Source organism: Suricata suricatta, chromosome 16 (genome assembly GCF_006229205.1).
Source record: "Suricata suricatta isolate VVHF042 chromosome 16, meerkat_22Aug2017_6uvM2_HiC, whole genome shotgun sequence".
Lineage (NCBI taxonomy): Eukaryota > Metazoa > Chordata > Mammalia > Carnivora > Herpestidae > Suricata > Suricata suricatta.
In genome coordinates, this window is record NC_043715.1 from 22,432,569 (window position 1) to 22,456,685 (window position 24,117).

At 38.0% G+C, this 24,117-nt stretch overlaps 1 protein-coding gene and 1 pseudogene across 3 annotated transcripts in view; both read left to right on the plus strand.

Annotated features, from left to right (window-relative positions):
* Positions 1-24,117, plus strand: part of CDH8 (cadherin 8) — a 366,110-nt gene that overhangs the window by 147,212 nt on the left and 194,781 nt on the right. For 2 of the 3 annotated variants that reach the window (XM_029925787.1, XM_029925786.1), the window contains exon 4: positions 15,919-16,038. The exons of the other annotated variant lie outside the window; for it this stretch is intronic. In XM_029925787.1, the coding sequence (XP_029781647.1) occupies positions 15,919-16,038 (120 nt within the window). The remainder of the gene's footprint in view (positions 1-15,918; positions 16,039-24,117) is intronic. 3 annotated transcript variants of the gene reach the window in all.
* Positions 4,564-5,112, plus strand: LOC115280723 (annotated as a pseudogene).

The window sequence follows — 24,117 nt, forward strand, 5'->3', positions numbered from 1 at the left end:
TTTTTATGCTATAAATACCCAAATGGAAAATTGAGCACATGAATAAATTGAAAACATAAATTTTTTGGTACCTATTTGTTCCCTTTTTTTCAGGAAGCTAAAAGTGATTTAATCTAAGTTTTATGATTTATGTGAAACCTAAATGAGGTAATCCTTCATGTAAATACTTGGGCCATATATATATGTATATGTGTATATGTGTATACATACATATATATATATATATACACACACACACATACATACACACACACATATAGCATTTCCTCTATTTTTGTTGGTAATTATCAGTATCTAATTAAAAGAAAATACTGGTATTTGAAAGTAAGGAAAAGCACTTGACAATGAGTTGGAAATACAGCAGTTAAAATGATACAGAGTTCTCTAGGAGTTTGTGGATTTTCCCTGTATGCTTTTCCTTTGAAGGAAAGTCATGAGTGAAGTTTGTATTTAATGACCATCCTGGTTCCTAATTATTTTCTTGGGGAATCTGGAGAGCTACTAAGGTAGCTACACATCCTGTATGAAATCCTGTTTTGAAAATATTTCTCTGGAGAATTTAAAAACAAGAAAAACTCAGATTCCACTGTTTTTAGACATATCCCGGTGCTCCTCATTTCACACATTTATACTCAAACGTACAGAATCCTTGCTGCCACATTTTTCTTTCTGCCTGGAGAACAGCTGTAAAGATATTAATTGTGCTTCAGTTATAAATGGATTGCCAAAAGGGACAGAACGGGTTGTGTATCTCATCAGCATGCCCTGTCTGGTATAAATAATGAGACAGGAACTTGGTAAATTGGAAATTTGTGATAAAAACGAGATGTGATATTATAAAGTCCCACCAGTTCCTTCTTTGAACACATTGATTTTTAAGGCGTTGTGCAGGACTGCTAAATCAATGATTGTCTGTCACAAAATGTTGGTTAAAAGGGTTCTATTACTGGGGTCAACTACAAATTAGCCCAAAGGGTAAACACAAAGGTACTATAAATGTTAAAAGAAAAAGTCATAGGTGTTGTAGAATAGAATTGGAAAGGCACAACTTTAAGAAAAATGTAATAGTCATTTCCCCATCCCCCTAAAATTCTTAACTGTGGTAACCAGGAAGACTTGAAGAGTAGAAATCAACTTAGTTGAATGAGGTACTTTATCATTTCAATTATTTCTAAAGCAAAGTTGGGCTCCAAATTTTCCTTGTGCATCTTTCAAATCTACTGATGTCCACATTTGCCTTTTGTGAGCACCTAGCAAAGCTCTTTCCCAGCACATCGTGATGACAATTTAAACAAACCTAAGAAAATATTGATATTTCCAAATGTATCATATAAATAAATTGATGCATTTTGAGTTGTTTCTTAAATAAAACCCAATTTGGGAAGAGGTCTCACCGTAATGTGATAAACATTGGGGGATGAAATTTTTAAAAAATCACATAATTATACAGACATGAATACTCTGTTTTCTTATGGAAAAGTTAGTATTCTGAAATCACAGAGCACCTTTGAAGTTGAGCTGCCTGTGATTTCACATCATCAGGAGAAGTTGCATTTCCACACCTCCCATCTGCCTTCCACCTTTCCCTAGGAGCCGGTTCCCTCCACACGCGCACTACTTGAACACAACTAACTTATAGCCTGTGTGGTGCCGTTTCTTTCCATAACTCTCCCCCTGGTAGTCTGTGAGCCCTCCTCTCAGGCCATGTGGGACCTTCATTCATTTAAGACCCCAGGGCCAAGCATGGTTTGATGGTGTCCAACAATTGATAAATATCTGTAGGTTGGGAAGAAGGAACTAAGGAAAGGAGAATAAAAAGAGAAAAGGATACAAACAAAAAGATATAGAAGAATAAGATGAAGAAATGAAAAATTAATTCAATTTCCTCCTGCTATTTTGTTGAACTCTTTAAAGGTATGGTCCCTTCAGATTCAGCTTTATATCTTCAGGGCTAGAAGCATTTTCATTCTGTTTCTTTCTGTCGCACCCTCTCCCCCCCCTTTGTTCCTCTTTCCATCCTCTCCATTGGAAAACCACTCAAGATGTTGGCAGATCCTTAGTCATTTTTTTTTTTTTGTAAACTCATTGCCTACCTAGACTTTTACTTATTCCTTTTTTTGGAGGGGGGGCTAAGATTTTAATTAAGGCAGGAGAGTTGTCAATACCTTTTTTCCCCAACTCTGTGTAGGCACACAGGTGTCAGGGTCTCGCTACATTCATCTAGTAATTTTTTTCCATGCTACAACCTGCTTATTTAATGTGACCACATTTAACTTCTCAACTACAACTGTAGAAGACTTTGTTCTCACACATCTTTAATATGAACTGGAGGAAAGGAAAAATGCTGTCAACTGCATTCCCAAATTCCTACGTATAGGAATGAGAGGTTAGCACCAGAGTTACCAAGGATGGGGTTAGGAACTGACCTTAGTAGACTTAATTTTCAAATCCTATGATTAATTTTCTCTAAGGTGAAGTTTTCTTGCCAAGCCTGGTTATTTGTAAGGATTATATGTGTGTGAATTTCTTAGTTGTATGGTCAGGTTTTAGACACGCAACTTAACTTGACTATTTATGGTAAGGTGCCGGACCTTTAGAGTTGCATTCTCTGGGTTTGAGGAAAGAAGAAAAGTGAGTTAGAATAGTATCTCATCACTGACTCTGCCTTAATACACATATTTAGCTTCATTGCATGTTGTTTTCCACACTTTTGAGTTTGTTGGAGACAACAGTATCAGATTAATAGGTATATTTGTAGTGTAAAAATGAATACGGGAAGGTAAAGGATGCTGTGTAGTGAGTGTGCAGCACATAATTGGAGATAAATAATGGTATCTCTGTCCTTTCCCCAACCAGAATTTGAAATTAGGATGGGTGATATATCAGTAACTCTTTTGAGATTGAAGGTCAATGTTTTTATGAGAAGTAAAATTTAATTTAAAATATACTCCTATCACAATACAGATGTGTATATCCCCGTGTGTGGTTTTTTTTTAAATACAGTAGGAGAAGTGTTGATTTGGGGTCAGGTGGAACTGAAGTTGAATGACAGCTTCTTAAATTATAACCAAGACCATGGTAATAAGAGAAGGTGATGTACTGTGTCTTAGTCAGGGCTGTGATAACAAATGACCACAGCCTGGGTGACATAAACAACAAGCGTTTATTTCTCACAGTTCTGGAGGTTGGGAAGACCACGGAGTCAGAAGATTTAGTTTCTGCTGAGAACCTGCTTCCTAGTTCGCAGGTGGCTGTCTTCTTGCCTTGTCTTCACATGGTAGAGAGCAGAGAAAAAGAGAGGGGCACACTCTTTTGTCTCTTCTTATAAGGGCACTAATCCCACTACCCAAAGCAATCTACATGTTCAGTGCAATCCCTATCAAAAAAACACCAGCATTTTTTACAGAGCTAGAACAAACAATTCTGAAATTTTTATGGAGACAGCAAAGACCCCAAATAACCAAAGTAATGTTGAAAAAGAAAACTAAAGCTGGAGGCATCACAATTCTGGACTTCAAGCTATATTACAAAGTTGTAATCATCAAGACAGTATGGCCCTGACACAAAGGGAGACACACAGATCAATGGAACAGAATAGAGAACCCAGAAGTGGACCCACAAAGTTTGGCCAACTAATCTTTGACAAAGCAGGAAAGAATATCCAATGGAAAAAAGACAGTCTCGTTAGTAAATGGTGTTGGGAAAACTGGACAGCGACATGCAGCAGAATTAATCTGGACCATTTTCTTAACCATACAAAAACCAAAATGGATGAAAGACCTAAATGTAAGACAGGACCCCTTCAGAATCCCAGAGGAGAAAACAGGCACAACCCTCTTTGAACTTAGCTGAAGCAGTTTCTTACTAGACATGTTGACTAAGACAAGAGAAATAAAAGCAAAAATGAACTATTGGGGCTTCATCAAGATAAAAAGCTTCTGCACACCCAAGGAAGGAAACAGTAAACAGAATTAATAGGCAGTGGGAGAAGATATTTGCAAATGACATATCAGATAAAGGGTCAGTATTCAAAATCTATAAAGAACTCAACGCCTAAAAAACAAACAATCCAGTGACGAAATGGGCAAAAGACATGAATAGACACTTCTCCAAAGAAGACATCCAAATGGCTAACAAACACATGAAAAGATGCTCAACATCATTCATTATCGGGGAAATATAAATCAAAACCACAATGAGATACCATCTCACACCTGTCAGAATGGCTGAACTTAACATCTCAGACAACAACAGATGTTGGTGAGGATGCAGAGAAAGAGGAATCCTCTTACACTGGTGGTGGGAATGCAAACTGGTGCAGCCGCTCTGGAGAACAATATGGAGGTTCCTCAAAAAATTAAAAAGAGAGCTACCCTATGACCCAGCAGTTGAACTACTAGGTATTTATACAAAGGATACAAAAATGCTGATTTGAAGGGACATATGTTTATAGTAGCACTATTAATAATAGCCAAATTAGAGGAACAGCCCAAATATCCATTGACTGATGAATGGATAAAGAAGATAGTAGTATATAGCTCTTCCCGTAAGCTCTTCAGGTGATCTCTGAAAATGGTTCGCTATTCACTTGACCCGGAAAACCTGACAAAATCATGCAAATCAAGAGGTTCAAATCTTCGTGTTCACTTTAAGAACACCCGTGAAACTGCCCAGGCCATCAAGGGTACGCATATCTGAAAAGCCACCAAGTATCTTAAAGATGTCACTCTGCAGAAGCACTGTGTGCCATTCCGACGCTACAATGGTGGAGTTGGTAGGTGTGCCCAGGCGAAACAGTGGGGCTGGACTCAGGGTTGGTGGCCTAAAAAGAGTGCTGAATTTTTACTGCATATGCTTAAAAATGCAGAGAGTAATGCTGCACTTAAGGATTTAGATGTACATTGAGCACATCCAGGTGAACAAAGCCCCCAAGATGTGGCTCATGGTCGGATTAACCCATACGTGAGCTCTCCCTGCCACGTTGAGATGATCCTCACTGAAAAAGAGCAGATTGTCCCTAAACCAGAAGAGGAAGTTGCACAGAAGAAAAAGATATCCCAGAAGAAACTGAAGAAACAAAAACTTATGGCCCGGGAGTAAATTCTGCATAAAATACATGCAAATAAAAGTAAAAACAAACAAACAAACAAACAAAAAAGAAGATAGTGTATATATATACAATGGAATATTACTCGACAGTAAAAAAGAATGAAATCTTGCCATTTACAACAATGTGGGTGGAACTAGAATTTATTGTGCTATGTGAAATAAGTCATTCATAGACAAATATCATATGATTTAACTCGTGTGAAATTTAAGAACCAAAACAGATGAGCATAGGGGAAATGAAGGAAAAGTAAGATAAAAACTGAGAGGGAGGCAAAAACATAAGAGATGCTTAAATATGGAGAACACACTAAGGGTTGCTGGAGGGGTTTTGAGTTTAGGGATGTCCTAAACGGGTGATGAACGTTAAGGAGGGCACTTGTGAGATGAGCACTCGGTGGTCTATGTAAGTGATGAGTCACTACATTCTATCCCTGAAACCTTTGTTATACTGTATGTTGGCTAACTTGGATTAAAAAAAAAAAAGGTTCCTTATCCCATTATAAACACCTCATCTTCATGACCTAAAGTCCCATCTCCTAATATCCCATTGCAAGTATGTATTTCTACATATAATTTTGGTGGGAACACAAAAATGCAGTCCATAGTAACCCTATTGGTGAATTGTTTTTTCTAATAGGGATTAATGAACTTCCCTATATAAAACATCTAGTAAGGAGTGACTTAGGATCAAGAATGTGATGTTTATTTATTTTCCCCAGTTTAAGTAAAACTAAAAATATTAGCCTACGTTCTCTGCACTTGAAGATATAAAATTCAGAACGAGTGTCGTAGTTATGAAGGCTGGGAACCTCTGTAACTGGTCTTGAATATAGGTTTTTACCCCTTTCTGTTTGAATGCAGATCATCTTAACTGATGTTCCAAGGCTTGTTGCAAAGATTAAAAGAATAAATATTTTATACCAGGCATTGTTCTTAGTGCTTGTACCACTAGGATAAAGTGGCTCTACCTCTGATATAAATAAAGGATGAGCCCACCTTGCAGAGGAGTGGGTTAATTCTGGAGAGGAGGATTAGATGGCAAAATGTGAGAGAATAAGAATATTTTCAAGAAGCTTTCAGGGGCTCCTGGGTGGTTCAGGCGGTTGAGCACCCTACTTCAGCTCAGGTCATGATCTCAGAGTTCATGCACTCGAGCCCCACATCCATCTCTGTGCTGACAGCTCAGAGTCTGGAGCCTGCTTCAGATTCTGCGTCTCCCTTTCTCTGCCCCTCCCGTTCTCTCAAATATAAATAAATATCTTAAGAAACTAAAAAAAGCTTTTAGTTTGAAAGGAAAGAGATCTGTGCACACTGCAATGTAAGGATAAAAGGAAACGATACCCCCAGAGATAGTCACATATTTTTAGAGTTCAGAAGAGGGGACAGTTCGGCTTAGGGACAACTAAGTCTTGAATCTGGGTCTGCATGAGTTAGGCAGATGTGTTGGGGAATCATAGGAATGAACCTGCTTAAGCAAGTGTGTGGGTTGAAAAAAAAATAATTGGGGTGATTAGAAATCTCGGGGGTAAAAGAATGTTGAAAACCCTTTTCTGACGTTACGTTTTCCGGACGTCAGCTGCAGGCGTACCAACGTCTTTCATGAGGTTTTTCCTGACTCGTGACCCAAACTCTGAACTTTGGCTCAAGATCATTCTTGTTCTGAAATGTAATCTCACTATTATCGCGCCCTTCTCCCAGAAGCCTTTTCTTTGTAGCTGCCCGTCCTGTGTGACTCACTACCTTTGTCTCCCGTACAGCACTTTATCACATCACTGGTTAGTCGTGCTATGTTCTGGCTACCCCCTCAGCTGCCCTTCATGAAAGCCACATTCTTCTAACTGCAAAGTCTCTAAGGTGCCTAAAAGAAGGCTTGGCACATAGTAGGAGCTCCTTAAAACTGTAGTGCGATAATGAAGGGCCCGAATAAGCCCAACTCCCCTCCTTTTTAGCTATGGCCATCATGGACGGCAGCACATACAGGAGGGCATATTTGGTGAGTCAGTGAATGCTTTTTTAAAGAAGATGTCCTGGAAACCGTTACTCTGTAATGATATTACAATTAGATATTTTTATCTAAGACTTTGCCTTCTCAGTAGCTCAGTGGTTCAGTGGTTTTTCACTTGGCCAGGTATGAAATTTGGGGGAGGAGAGGAGGAAAGTAACAACATGAGGTGGTCGGTGTGTTAATTAACTTGATTGGGGTAATCATCTCACAGTGTCTACATATATCAAGCCATGACGTCGTAGACCACTTTAAATATACTACAATTATTTTTTGGTCAGTTATATGTCAGCAAAGTGGAGGGGGAGATGGAAAGGAAGAGATTATAGTCACAACTATGCTGCTGTCATTTTTAAAACTCCTAGCTTTTAACTAGAGAATTAAGCTCATTCTAAAAGAGTAAAGAATGAACAGCCACTCGAGTGGTTATAATTTTGTTCTCATGCCTCTTAAAGCTCAAATGCATCCTTCATCAAATATGTAGCTGCCACAGAGAGGCAGGGGTCAGCTTGAGGTAGTGTCCCCTCATCCAGGGAATACTGATTGTTTATCCATATGGAGCAGAATAAGACGATGAAGTGGGTGATATTCCCATTTTCTAGATTAGGAGACTGAGTCTCATAGATGTAAAAGAACAATCCTGCATGAGAGTGACAAGTCATTGATGTGGACTGTGATCTCAGTCTAATAATCAGAGGATGTGAGCAAAACTTCTGACATTATGATTGTAGCATATGCCTGTGTTCCACGACATCGTGCTGATGCCTTCTAGAAATAAATTTTACAAAGATTTGCAGTTTCCTGTAGCACAGTGAAACCCTGTGAAAACATTGCTAAAGTAAACGTCAAACCCGCTTGGGAGAGAAACTCTGACTGCTGCACATTCTTGTGCCCTCCACGTCTAACTCGGAGCTCAGCACACAGCACCTACCATGCAGATAGCCTTTGTGCGCGTGAATGAATGAGTTCATATAATAAAATATAATGAAGGAAGCTTCTACCGACTGCAGTCCTGACACATTGTAGAAGGTACCCACAGAGCCCCTGGTAGCATAATTTTGCAAGGTCAGGATGGAAATAGCTGTCAGTCTAAAGCATAAATGATGCTAGTTTACTTCTTACGTATTGATAGGATTTCATTCATAGGTAACGGATTAGCAAAGGCTTGATCACTGGGAATAGACAACCTAAGAAAAGAAAACATCCTTTTTTTTGGGTCCCATTGTAATAGAAGAGTCATTCTGATTCCGAAAGGCTTTATTTATGCACACGGAACTGCAAAACAGACAGCTTATTAGTTTTCACAACCAGGCTTCCCATCGTCCTCATTATCTGTTTGCAAAAGCAGTGGGCAGGCCACCATCCTGGTGCTGTTTGTGAGCAACTCAGAAGGTACTTTTCTCCTGTGCCTAGTAAACATGGCTGAGATTTTACAGTTACACATTTTCGTACAATATTTTTCACTTCTCTTGCCCGATGCACATTACAGATGTTCGCGGAAGTGATGCATGGGCGAATAGAAGACATCTGTGTGCTCGAACGCCTTTTCTGAAGTGTTTAACTGTTCCAGAAAGTTTCAGGCTCATTTTATAAACACACTGTTAAGGGTGTATGGATGTTGCATGAAGTTACAAAACTGTTTATACCTCTAAATGCTCCAGAATAAAATATGGAAATGGAATTTTATTTCCTCAGTTTATGTCCCTAATCATAGAGCCAGAGAAATGACAGGATGCATTTCGGTGCTGTCCATCCGCCTGACTGCAGTTAAGAATCTGTCCCTGTTCCCATAATAAATTCAGTTTGGAGCACATAGAATCTGGCAGCAACATTTTACTACAGGCTGAGAGTTGGCACGTGAGAAGAACACCCAGTGAGCAATGGTTAGGCCTTTGCAAGAGATGGAGGAGGAGGAAGTGACTGTTTAGGATTTCACTGTGTGGTGTGTGTCTTAAAGACCGTTTTCTGAAATGAAATGGCAAGCACATACTCCTCTTGCATCCTGTTTAATTGGCTCTTATAAACTGCAAGATTGATCCCCAAAAAAGAAGAAAAGGATTTGATCTTATCACCTTGACTAACTTCCGTAGTGTAATCAGTAGTTGCTCAGAGCAGAAGTTCCTAGAAGGAAGTAAAATCCTGTATTCCTGCTTGCAGATGGCACATTTCACTATTTATTTCACTCAGAGCTTGGTTGAGAACGAATTTTCCATGTGTAGGGTTAAAAAAAAACATACTGATCCATGTTAATCCTCCTCATCCTTTAAAGATCCCCTAAGGTGTTCCTTGGAGGTTTGGATATTTGGCAGGTGTCTTCTATAATTAAATAGCAAAACTGGGGGGAAAAAAGCTACCAGTAGGATTTAGGGCATCTTTGCATTGGGAGGATTTGCTTGAAGCCCTTCAGGAAAAGCAATGTTGAAGACTATGGGGTCAGAGGGACGTGAAGAAAAGCGCGTTGGCTGCCTGCGTTTATTCTCAGCTTTTCTTGTAAGCATATTAGGTCTGTGTTCTGTTGTAACTTGGGGGGTGGGAGGGAACAGAACAGTCAAAAACCCTGTAGAAATACATTCCCGTCATGTGCAGACGTATCCCAGAGCATATTTCCATAAAAGTAAAAAAATAATGGATTTGGCGTCACACATTTAAAACATCCAGGCCCAGATGCTTCAGCTTCTAGTAAGTGATAATTTAAACGTCAACAAGTTATGCAGGCCTTAAGAAATTATTGCTCTGCTATTCAACAACAACCAAAAAATGTTGCCATGGCAACACCTATGCCTCACTACCTCTTGTATTGCCTGCTGCTTGGGAGAATTAACAAGGAGGATGAGGGAAGATAGGCTGAGGGTTTCGTTTTCTTAAACTAACGAATGCCTGCTGCCTCCGTGCTATGACACATTAGGCCTCTGATCTTTGGAATGTGTGAGTGTTTAAGAAGACAGTATCAGTTGATTACGCCAGGTCCTCTGTCCATGGACTGGTAGTGCTGAACTTGGATCTGGTTAGCCAGAGGGTCAAAGCCAAAGTTTAAAGATGGTAGCAGGAAGGCCAGGAACATACACCTTTTAGAATTTCAGTTATTGCAAGGGTTCTGCTGCTTTATTTTCCCACCTGCTATCAGAATGCTTATTCTCTGAAAATGGATTGCAAATGACTCTTTGCAAATGGGGTTTATGTTCTTCTCATCATAAGAGTTTTAGCTTTTCCAGTGTGCACATTTTCACGCTGCACCAGACCTTTGTTTTCCTGCTCAGGGTGTCAGCACCAGCATTTTTCTTTCTGAATAATGTGCAGAATTGGTGTGCTGACTTGCTCATAAAAAAGTATAGTCTAGCTAACAGAGCTGCACTACCCCAACCCAACATCTTATTTTCCCGAAGGCCTTTCATCTTAGTTTGTCAGCAAACTGGAACCTCTAACCTGACAGTGTAAAATTTTTGATGGTTAATTTTGCTTGTAGTGTTTGCTGTCCTTATAGGGGGAAGATGTGGGCCCTGCTGCTAACGGGATGGAACTTTCAGGTGTGGCAGGAGGCAAACGATACCGTGAGCCTTCTGTTAATTAAAATCCAAGCTCACATCGGCAAATCTCACTTAACCAAGAAACTAAACACAGAAAACTGGGCTTATTAAAAGCAGAATGCACCTTGGAATTGACGTATTCATCCTTGAGTTGATACTAGCAGGATGCACTGTGGTGACAGGGATCATTTTTGTTGACAACAGCTGGAAATACAACCGTTATATTATTATAATTAGGATCAGCATCAAGTTGGATTATAATAGGGGCTTTCTTGGAGAAATGGCACAGTGTCAAATTTATAGTCACCAGCTAAATGAGTCTCTTGTATCCTCGACAAAGGGACAGAAACAGTTCCAAATGAAAACACAAACAGAGAATCCTGTTGTTATATTTCCTGGGTATTACGCAGGGTCCTATTTATCACACACCAACACTTGCCGCTTTGAAGAAACGTTATCCTGCCAGGCTTACACTTTTCAATTTGCCTCTGTGGTCTGCATTCTGCATGCATTTCCATGGAGAAGCCGACACCACAGCTTGACTAGAAATCTTTTCTGCTGCAAGATTAACCTCAAAGCATCATTTTCCCCCCTCTGGGTAATCATTTGACAAATGCATCCACAAAACCTCTACACACATCTATTCCAGTGTACAGGTGCATCAACAGTCTTGAATCACTATTAGGAGAAATATTATCCTTGACGGGAAGTAGTGCTGCCTTTTCATTTCCAGATGTCTAAAGTTGAAGGATGCGGATTTCCCGGGAAGCCAGATACCAGGCAGAAATATCATGGATGAGGATGTGGGTAGGAGCTTGCCTCAGCTATGCTGCATTTTCCGGGACAGTAGTTCATCCTCACAAAAGTATGGGATTTGCATGGGCTGAGAGGGCATTGATTCGAATGCCACCCATTCAGATAACCCTGGGAAACTTGTACTGATGATGCGCCCAGTGCCTGGCCTTGTGCTTGCTACATCCAAACACATTTTATTTGTGAGCCCCCAGCAATTTTATACCACAGAGGAAACTGAAAGGAGATAAACTGGATGGGAGAAAATGAGATTGAGTGTGTGCGTGTGTTGTGTATTTTCGAAGTTACTTTCTTATTGAGGACAGGAACATATTATTACATTGGGGAATGTCTTTTTGTGATTTCTCCTCAAATTTAAGGGTATACACTACTACTAAATTAATTAGGCACAACGCTTATAAATGACAGCATCTACCGCCACTTAAAATGATAAAAGATGAGTTTGGTATTCAGTCTCTCATGCATGCACATATAATGTACATATTATAACAGTGACCGTAAGGTCTCAGAGATATCAAGTGTCAATGACTCTTCATTACCGTTTGCATCACTTATTATATTTAATTACCTTAACAAGCCTAGGAGGTAGCAGTTACTCTTACCTTTCTTTTTACAGATTAAGAAACCAAAGCTTAGAAAAGTTTTGTTACTTTGGCCAAGGACACAAGACTCCCTAGAAGTTAAAGTTGGATATAAAACTAGTGTCATGGTTCAAGACAGTATGACTCTAAGTGTGTCCTCTGAGTCCTTGACTCTACTTAATATCATCCCATTTGATTCTCACACAGAACTTCGAGGTGTGCAGAATGAAAAATGATTAACTTCGGATATGCAAAAAACTGAAATACAGAGCGTGGAAGTGATGGAAGTCTGGTCCCTTTCTTTTGCCTCAGTGTTTGGTCATATGATGAGACAATTAGAGAAGATCAAGTTACATTAATCAGTGAAAACAGACAGAATCATCATCAGTCTTGTATTAGTGAAGTTTCCAAGAAAGGTCCCTAAATTCCATGTAAGGAAAAATCATCACCATGACCTTTATGCACTTCGAATGGTTTTTAAAAACTTCGATATATAAACAACTCTGAGTAAGAATTCTTCAAAGTAATCATGATAGAAATTAATGTTTCTTTAGAGGAGAGTGGAGTTAAATTATAAAAAATCTAGGGTCCACTACATTCATTCTGAACAATGGCTTTACCTAAGACTTGCTTGAGCAGTCTTTTAAAAATACTCCACCTCCATCCCCATATTGCCATGCCATTGATCTGAACTGGGGTACCCCCAAAATCTAAATAAAAATTAAAAAAAAAAACAACAAAAAAAGATTAATCTAGAGCCAGTCATTTTTTTTTTTTTTTGAGAGACAGAGACAGCGTGAGCAGGGGAGGGTCAGAGAGAGAGGGAGATACAGAATCCGAAGACAGGCTCCAGGCTCTGACTGCCACCGCAGAGCTCGAGGTGGGGCTCGAACCCACAAACCGTGAGATCATGACCTGAGCTGAAGCTGGATGCTTAACCGACTGAGCCACCCAGGTGCTCCAATGATAGGAATTTTTGACTGTTCTCTTTGTTTCCAGGGCCTAGGCAGTGCCTAGAATGGAATTAGCTTAACATCATACTTGACTTCATTTTTCTGACAATGTATTACTTCATAATGGTGGGGGGGTGTGAAGCATTTCTCCTACAAAAAAAAAAATGCACACAAGACAACTCAACAAAGCAAAACAATGATTACATGGACTCCTGCATGGAAGAGGCCACCCTTTCTCATGAATCTCTGTACTATCAGCTCTCAGTAACTCTGGAGTTTTTTTTTTTTTTTGCTATTCATTCTTTTTTTTCCCCTTTAACTTTTTCTGAACTAATCATAGACTTAGATAAAAAAGCTCAGAAAGAGTTCCCCTCACTCAGTTCACCTTCTTTTGAACATCTTACAGAAACTTACTACAAGGATGAATTCAAGAAAATGAGCATCAATATCCATATTTAGCATTAATGTTTTATCACCCCCTAACTGGACTACTGCTGTCACCTCATATCTAGTCTGATCTCATCTTCTACATCACTTTCTCCAGTTAAATCTGGGGACACTCATAGAGGAGAGGCCCACAGCGTAGGGTTGGTCTCCAACCTAAATACCTTCTCTGTTTCCTATAGGAGCAGCCAATACTGCCCATCGGGGTATTCAAATGACGTCTGCCTGTTGTGCTCTAGCTTGCATCTCCAAAGTTAGCCTGATGACTCAGTTTTCCTATCAGATCTCCTCCTAAAATTTATTTATTTAATTTTCTTCCTCTTACCTGGAAGGTTTTCCTCCAGTTCTTTTCCATCCCACACAATATTCAAATAACTACAAATATTGTACTTTCATGTGCTCATCTTCACCAGCCAGCTGATGAGTTATTTTTGAAAGTGAGTCTTATTTTTTCTTTGATATTGTTCCCAGTGTCTGATGAAATGTATTACACAACCAACATGAGGCGCTTTTTTTTTCCTAACTGTAGATTTTGTAGAACCTCTGAATCATAATGCTGAGTAGAAATTCCAATTTTATGGAACTATCAACCGCTCAATAAATAGTATTACCACATTTTCCTGTACAGTGACCATGATTCAAAACACTTAAAAATATTTTGATTGGCAAGATCTTGCAAAAGCTCTATCCTATTTCAGTAAACATGGAGGTATGCTGCTCAGATCTGTCCTTCAGGTTGAAAACACTCTTCCCCCTGCTGCTTGAGACTGTCGGTTACTGGCATCTCAGGGCTGAAGATCATCCAGCCGAAGAGAGCCGCATGATTCAAGGCCAAGGCTCCATTCTCAGAGGGTTCCCACATCCAATAACTGGACAGTGCTGGGGTATAAAGGTCTGGCGCCAGTTCCCCAATGACCATGTCAGGTATAGAGTGTCCAGTGGTGACTGTGAGTGCATCCCAGCCCAAGGGCTCTTTCCACCTAATAAGGTTCTGTTCTCCATAGATAGCAATTAAAGAGAACTCCCCAGTAAAACTTCTCTAAGGAATCTGAGAGTCTATTTGCTAGGCAATTCCTCCATGCCACGTAGATACCATTTCTCGTAAAATCATCAGATTATTTATTTGCCAATTCATTCAGTTATCAATGTTTGATAATTGCAGTAAAACCTTGATTTGCAAGCATGATTCATTCCAGAAATATTCTTGTAGTCAAAGCACTTGTATATTAAAGCAAATTTCAAGAACCATTGGCTCAGTTGTGATCAGGTACTACTTGTATTGCAAGGCATTGCTCATGTATCAAGTTTAAATTCATTAGAAATATTTGCTCATCCTGTGGGACACTTGCAGAGCAAGTTACTTATAATACAGGGTTTTACTGTATTCTGTGTCCAACCCTTACTGGATTAAGGACATTGACCCTGTCCTCACAGAACTTAAAGCCTGTCACCACACCAGACATCTCCAAATGCTCCCAGTTTTAGCAGTTCCCAGAATTTCACAAGTCTGTCAGACTACTTTGCCTTTACTTATGCTTGGCTTATTGCTTGGAATTACTTCCCTGCCATTCTCCTGATTAAAGTCTACTTGTCTTTAATAAAGTAAGTCAAAGGCGCCGTATCACAGAAAGCTGTACTGTCCCTGACCACCCTCTCTGTGGAGTAAGTGAGAGGTCCGGACATGCTATTACATTCAGCTGAAGTTCTGTGTGGGTGGGTGGGTGTGTGTGTGTTTGTATACACGCGTGCACGTGCATCAGCCCCTCTTCTTCCCTTCCACCAGGAAACTGTATACTTCTTAAGTGTAGATTTTATCTTAGTAGATTTACTTCCTGTCAGGCAAGCTGTATGTGCTCAGTTGCTGAATGAATGAGTGAATAACACATAGAAAATTAATCTGAAAAAACGTTTTGATTCTATTATCCATAAGGTATAATCCCTTGAACATGGTGATTAATTGGTGGTTCCAATCTAATTTTATATTCTAAAGAATTAGATAAAATGGATGAAATAGTCCTCTGATATTTCTGTACACTTTTTCTAGCAGCCATTTTTTTTCAGGTACATTCAGTTGTAGTTTTGCAAAACTTAAATGCTAGGTGTTAGATTATTAATTTTCTGTTTCATGTTTCTTTGATATGTTTCCTTTCCATATTCTCCAAGCCCACATGAATCTGATAGGTATCTTTAAAATGAAAACAGATACGGAATCTTAAATAATATTGATTCTACAAGGGTTATCTTTATCTAGTATTCCATCCTAGAAGAACTCTTTCTTTTAAGAGACTTAGATATTTTGAAGTTATGACAGAGTAGTTTATCTCCATATTTCTGAAGAGATTTATTTTTTTCCTTATTCCCACACATGGATTTCTGTATGATATGCTTGGCAAAATTTAGCTCTTGGCAAAGGATAATGTGTTAATTATTATCTTTTCTCTCCCTCTTTTTCTTTTTTCTTTCTTTTTCTTTTACTTTTTTTTTTTTTTTAGGTACGTCTGTCACTAATGTAACAGCTACTGACGCTGATGACCCAGTTTATGGAAACAGTGCAAAGTTGGTTTATAGTATCTTGGAAGGGCAGCCTTATTTTTCCATTGAGCCTGAGACAGGTTTGTGGCCTAAATTTTGAATTCTATTTACCATGTTATTGCTTCAGGGAAACACTTTTCTCGGGATTTGGATTATGAAATGTCATGGTTAAGTACTTCACTGCCTGTATCAATAATATTTGAATGTGTTACTCCTGTGCAATGTGTGGTACATGGCAAGCCCGGCCATCATTTTGATGCTGATTAAAACAAATTGCAGACCCTTTATAGAATATCACCTATTTAACAGATGGCCTGGCACCATTTTTCATCCTGGGGGAAAAAATGTGCTTATACATCAATCAGGCACACTTAAATTTCAGACTTAAGAATAAAGTCACTTACTTATTGCCTCTGTGGCACTTCGTGAGTAATATTTATAAATTTTTTTTTAGTTTCAACTCCCCTATCTATAAATTGGGTGTGGAATTTATTTAATTAGTTAGAATGAAAATCAAATCTGGTAATAAATAACAACCATACAGTGCATGATATGTGGTAATTATCCCATGGATGGATATTATTATATTTGCTATTAGATTACTTATTTATAAATCAGGATACTGATGTCTACCCACCAGACATCTTTATGAAGATAGTAGGACTGGTGGTGGTGGTGGTAGTAATAGCAGTAATAGTAATAGTAGTAGTAGTATTAGTACTGCCAATATTAAACCAATCCAGTATCCTGAATCTGGGGGTACAAATTTTAGAAATCATTAAGTTATTTTCAAAATCAAAACAAAATTTTTTACAGCACACTTAAAAATTATTATAAATAGCATTATCTTTTGCGTGAAGATTTATTCTGTATCTTGTGGTTTGGTATGCAAATTTCCCAATTGACAAATTCAGTATATAGCTACATATATTATGTGTATAATATAATTTCTTTGATTCATGAGTTTTCAGTATTATTGAGATAAATTTCCATGTCTTACCATTAAGTCAATTATTAATTAAATTAAAAATTTAAAGCCTCCCTTTGCTTTTTTTTTTAACTCAAAGTGTAAAATCCCCATGCATTTAAAAGTGAGAAAAAGTACATTTATATATAAATAGGTCATGGCTTAAAATTGATTTTAGATTTAGGAACAGGAAAGAACTCTTCTAAAAGACATTAATTAGGGCCATTATTACACATTCTTCCTCAGCGAAGACAGAAGTCTGTCATAAACTTCATTTCATTTGGGCTCCTTGATGACCCTAGGGGAAGTGTCAGAGAAGGGAATCAGCTGGAAGAGAGAGAGAGGGAGGGAGGGAGGGAGAGAGAGAGAGAAATCGAGATTGAGATCGAGATCTGGAGATGTCCTGTTGGCCAAAGTCACAGGAACAGAGTTGGGAGCAGAACTGAGACTCATACCCAGGTCCTTAATTTCAAAGCCATGTTTGAAATTTACTTTTCCCAGGGAATAATTATGGCCCAAAGCTTCTGTAAAACAGAACTGTGTTGATTGCTTAAGTGGAGTGGAATCGTTTTCTCCTTTGCTCCTTGACTATTTGTCCACTTGGATCTTTTTGTTCACCAGGCCCATTATAATCCAGCAAAAATGTATTCAGCATTCACAGTGTGCCAGACACTGAATTAAATATAAGTAGAAAAATTCACAAAGGCTAATGTCAGCCTACAAGTATCTCTCAATCCATTTTGGAAGACAGATTTTTGCTTTCAACATAAATACAAGGGAGCATGGTGATAACATTTAAATAATTCATATATCAAGAATAAATTACTATGGGGTATAGATAATAAAAGTCCCCTACTAAGTCAGAGGATTTGGGTACTTTTAAGTCTCATTGACATATAATGCCATTTGCTTAATCAAATGTCAGCAACATTTCATATTTACATTTTTACCCAGTATAATGAGTATCTAGTTCAACGTACACTTATTTTAGCTTTATCGTTTCTGATTTGAAAGATACAAAATAATTTTAGAACGTGTATTCAGATACTATCGTGGGAAATAAAATGGAGAGATTGATACTCTGAGAACATATATAGTAATTGCTTAATAAATATTGGTTAAGTTAAGTTGAGATTTTTAATTAAAGCAGACGTGATGCAGAACAAAATTGAGGCTAAATTCAATAATCAGCAGTCAGCTTAAGTTCTTTTGCTGCAACACAAATATGTATAAGTGAAACATAAACATTTTTGTGTGAATGCCTGTATAATTACACTTGGGTGTTTTCAAATGAAAGCAGAGTGTAAGTTGTTCCCATACAATCTAAATTTGCCTTTGTGACTCCTTTTCTCTGTTTTTTTTTTTAAATATATTTTTGAAACTGGTAGGAATTCTTTTTGAGTGTTTCTGGTAGAGAAGGGCATAAGTGTTATACGGGAATCGACTAAGAACACTTTTTTAAACTTTTATGTCAGAAACATATAGAAAAAAGGGCAAAGACCATTAAGCATTTGGGATTTTTATTTTGTAAGCAAATGGAAAGTAAATACACTTTCTGGCGACCAAAAGATGTGTACCAGTTACGTCTTCTGGAAAAGACATTGAGACAGAATGAGAAGCGGCTTAGCGGTGAAGAGCTATAAAAGATAAAAGAAACACTGTCTTAGTTCTGGCTGCTGTAACAGAATACCTTAAACTAGGGGACTTAAAAGAAACAGAAATGTATTCCTCACAGTTCTTGGGGCTGGAAGTCTGAAATCAGGATGGATTCATGGTAGGAACTAGTGAGGGGTCGCTTCCACACTGCAGATGCCAGGCTTGTATTCTTGTAGAAACAGAGCGAGCTCGCTCCCTGGCCTCTTTGTATGTAAGCATTAGTACTGTATTGTGGGCGTCAGAATCATGATCATATTGCCTTTTAAAGCTCCTGGCCCCAAATATCATCACACTGGGGATTACCTTTCAACGTACGAATTTTGGGAGGGACATAAACACCCAGTCCGTAAGAGGCATGAAATAGAATTAGGTAGGGAAGCCCGTCATACTATGATGATACCCAGGCAAGTTAAGCAGAGAGGAGACAGGAAAAAGTCAGTGCAGATTTGACAGCATCTTGGCTAAACCCATGGGGTCCCTGAAGCAAAAATGACTCTTAAAAGAAATCTCATATTTTACAAACATGGGTAGGCTTTAATACCATCTCGCCATGCTCAATCTTTGGCTCTGATGTTCTTGGGAAGAGTAGTGCTCAGCTTGCAAACTAAAACTAACCTTAAAGATGCTTCATCTGGAAGATGTCAGCTAACCACACTCTTAGACAAATTCTTGGTTGAAGTGAAATCCAAGTAGTGGTTCTCTGTGGCTGTCACAATATGTTGCAAACACAAAAGAATAAATAAATTTTCCTTACGAAGTCAGCAAATGTGATGTTTAAAACAGTAATATGCAGGATTAATAGGTGTTGGACAAAGTACTTAAGTCAAGACCTAATAGTAAAGGTATTAATAATTATTATTATAATTATATTTGTTGAAAAATATTTAAGGCTATGTATCAAAACCATTAAGAATGTCCACTAATTTTCAGGCTCAGCTGGTTAAGCATCCAATTTTGGCTCAGGTCATGATCTCACAGCACGTGAGTCTGAGCCCCGCTTTGGGCTCCATGCTGACAACTCAGATTCAGATTCTGTGTCTCCCTCTCTGGCCCACTCCTGCTTCACTCTGTTCTCTCTCTCTCTCTCAAAAGTAAACAAACAAAAAATTAAGAAAAAAAAGGAATGTCCCCTAATTTTGACCTAGAAATTTAAATTCTAGCAAAAGAAAGAAATACTCAGGAATGAGTACAAATTCATTACCAAAGAGCTATATACCCATATACCTCATATAGAGTGCCAACCCTCTACATAGTTGGTCTATGATTTCAGGAAGTGATGCACAACAACTGAGACAGAAAATGTTGGCTTAAATACAAATACACTTTCTACTAGTGTGGAATCATTCTTCAATTCTTTTATAAAAATATAATTTTTTGAGAGAGAGAGGAACAGAGTGTGAGCAGGAGAAGGGCAGAGAGAGAGAGGGAGACACAGAAGCTGAAGCAATCTCCAGGCTCTGAGCTGTCAGCAAAGACCCCAAGATGGGGCTTGAAGCCACAAACGGTGACCTTATGACCTGAGCTAAAGTCAGATGCTCAACCAACTGAGCCACCTGGGTGTCCCCTCAGTTCCTTTTTTATTGTTATTGTTGTTAAAGAACCAGGACCGTGAAATTTGTATTTTAGTAATAATTTTGAAAAATTGTTTCTCTTTAAGATTAAAACAATTTTTAAAGACTTAAATTTTTTAGAGCAGTATTTGGTTTAGAATATAATTAAGAGCAAAGGACAGAGATTTCTCATATATCCTTTGTCCCACATTGCATAGCCTCCCCCATTACCAGTAACCTTCACCAGCATGGTACACTTTTTACCAAGGATAAACCTACACTGACACATAATCATCACTGAAATTCATAGTTTCCCTTAGGGTTTATTTTTGGTGTTGTATATTATATAATACTAGACAAATATATAGGGATATATGTCATTATAAGGATATATATTATTATAATATGATACATATTTTCACTGCCACAAAAATCCTCTGAACTTTCTGTGTATTTCTCCCTTCCCCCAACAACCCTTGGCAACTATTGATCTTTTTATTGTATCCATAGTTTTGCCTCAGAATGTCATATAGTTGGCATCATAGAGTATATAGTTTTCTTAATTGCCTTCTTTCACTTAGTAATATGCATTTGAGTTTCCACCATGTCTTTTCATGACTTGATTGCTCATTTTTTAAGAGTTAAATAATATTCCTTGTCTTGGTATATCACCATGTATTTATTATTCATTGACTATAGGACATCTTAGTTACTTCCATGTTTTGCAAATTATGAATGAAGCTGATATAAACATCCATGTGCAGGTTTTTATGAGAATCTAAGTTCTCAAGTCCTTGAAGTAAGTAACAGAGTACAATTGCAGAATTGTATGGTGGGAACATATTTAGTTTTGTAAATCACCACATTGTCTCCCAAAGTGTCTGTACCATTGCATTCCAACCAGTAATGAGTGGAAGTTCCTGTTGCTCCATTTCCTCACCAAAATTTGACGTTATCAGTATTTCAGATTTGTGCCATTCTAATAGATGTGTAGTAGTATCCCATTGTTTTAATTTGTATTTCCCTGAAAACATATGATGTGGTGAATCTTGTTATAAGTATATTTGCCAGCTCTATGTCTTCTTTTGGTGTCTCTTAATGTCTTTGACACATATTTTTAAAAGTTAGTACTTTTGTTTTCTTATTGTTTAGTTTTAAGGGTTCTTTATGTATTTTACATAACAGTTCTTTATCAGATATGTCTTTTGCAACATTTTCTCCAAGTTTGTGGCTTGCCTGTTCATTCAGTGAAATACAGTACCTTTTATAGAGAAGGAATTTTAAGTTTTAATCAGGTCTAGCTTATCAGTTCTCTCATGGGTTGTGCCTCTGGTGTCTAAAAAGTCATTGCCACATGCAAGGTCATCTAGATTTTCTCCTATGTTCTAGGAGTTTTATAGTTTTGTGTTTTACACTTAGGAATGTGATCCATTTTGAGTTAGTGCTTATGAAGGGTATAAGGTCTGGATTTGGATTCTATTTTGTTTTTACATGTGGCTATCCAGTATCATTTGTTGAAGAGATTATCTTTGCTCCACTGCATTTCCTTTGCTCCTTTGTCAAAGGTCAGTTGACCTTGTTTATGTAATCCCATTCTGGGCTTTCTTTGATTTCTTTGATTTTCATTGATCTATTTGTTTGTCCTTTCACCTATACCACGCTGTCTTGATTACTGTATGTAGCTCTGTGGTAAGTCTTGAAGTCAGGAAGTCTTTCTAATTAGTTCTCCCTTAGTATTAATGTTGGCTGTTCTGGGTCTTTTACCTTTCCATATAAACTTCAGACTCAGTTTGTTGATATCCATAAAATAATTTGTTGATATTTTGATTAGTATTGCCTTGAATCTCTAGATCAGGCTGGGAAGAACTGACATCCACATGTTTCTGAGTCTTCCTATTCATGAACATGGAATACCTTTCCATTTATTTAGTATTTCTTTTATGTCATTCATTAGAAGTTTGCTGTTTTCCTCATATAGGTCTTGTACATATTTTCTAGGTTTATATGTAAGTACTTCAGTTTTGGGGGTGCTAATATAAAAGGTACTGTGTTTTTAATTTCATATTTATCATTGTTATATAGGAAGACATTGGCTTTGTATCCTGCAGCCTTGCTGTAGTTGCTTATGAGTTCCAGAAGGTTTTGTTGCTGTTTTTATTTCTGTCGATTCTTTTATACTTTGTGGAGAGAAGATCTTGCCATCTGTGAACAAGGAATGGTTTATGTCTTCCTTTATGTCTTCCTTTCTGTTCCTTTGAACACGGAACGTTTTATGTCTTCCTTCCCAATCTGTGGACCTTTTATTTCCTTTCTTTGTCTTATTATATTAGTAAGGACTTTCCAGTGTGATGTGGAAAAGAAGTGTTGAGAAAGAACATCCTTATACTGGACTTGATTTTATTAGGAAAGCTTCAAGTTTTTCACCTTCATGTATGTTATTAGTTGTAGGGTTTTTGCAGATAGTTTTTATTGAGTTGAAAAAGTTTGCTTCAATTCCTATTTTACTATGAGTTCTAAATCATGAATGAGAGTTAAATTTTGTAAAATACAGTTTCTTCCCCTATTAATATGATCATCTGATTGTTCTTTTTTATTCTGTTGATGTGATAGATTTTATTAATTGATTTTTGGGTGTTAAATCAGTTTGGCATATTTGGCAGAAATCTCACTGGGTCATGACATCTAACTCTTATCCTTTTTTTAGATTCAATTTTCTAATATTTTGCTGAAGATTTTGTATCTATGTTTTTCATAGATATTGGTCTGTTGCTAATATTTTGCCAAAGATTTTGTGTCTATGTTTTTCATAGATGTTGGTCTGTAGTTATCATTTCTTAGAATGTCATCTGATTTTGGTATTAGGGTAATGGTGGCTTCATAGAATAAGTTAGGAAGCATTCCCTCTGCTTCTGTCCTCTAGAAGAGATTGTAGAAAATTGCTTTAATTTCTTTATTAAGTGTTTGGTAGAATTACAATTACCAGAGAACCCATCTGGGCCTGTTCTCAGTTCATTTTTATATCAAGATTCTGGCCTTACCAGCAAGAGCCAGACTCGTAGCTATAATGATCAGCATTGTGACAGTGAGCATTCTCTCAGCAGGCTATGGAACTTGAACATATTTATAAAATTATAAAGAAGATTGCCCATCGGCAACTGTCATCAAGTTCTTGATACTAGAATATTTTTAATAAAACAGAACATCATAGGAAACAAAAATTCCCATATGTGTCTTATTTTATCTTCACAAGAATGCTAAGAACAGAACTCTGGACTTCGGAACAGATAAGATCTGCCATCTCCTTTCTTGTTATATACAACTTAATGGAATTATTTTCTTTTGCCATAACACATTAGTCTCTCTACGTCAGGGAGAGCTCCTTTTCTTGTTCCAGCTATAAATTTAAGATTACAGAGAGATGTGCCATTTGTTTTGCTTATTGTCTTATTTCAGCTTATCATAATCAGTACTTATCATACATACTGATTCTTTTTGATTTTGAACTTTGTTGGGAGCTATTTGAACTCACTGTTAGAGTGAAAATTCCTGGTGAGGGTACGGCAAGTTTGCACGGTCTCTCGCCCCCAGATAGCTCCCAAAATCTATCCTCTTGAAACTTTCATTTCTGCTTGGGCACCAAACCTCAAAATGCTTTGCTGATTAGTGTCAGGAGCTGCCTGTCCCCCTGCCCTGTCCCTGAGGCATGATTGCACCTGGTCAGGGAAAAGATGAGTAAACTAGATACACCCTAATGCAACACATTGTCGTAACCCGATGGCCGGGCCGCTTGTCCCCGCGATAGGCTGTACCTGTCTGTACCTGTTTCGTCCGCCCCGACCAGCAGGGCGGAGAATCGTCGCGGATCCTTTTCCTGAGGGAGGGAGAGAAAAAGGGGGCAGGAGAGGGAGACGCAGAGAGTAAAGACAGAACTCATGGTTCTCCGATCATGCGAAAGAGAGCGTTTATTCAAAGAACTGTTCTTTATA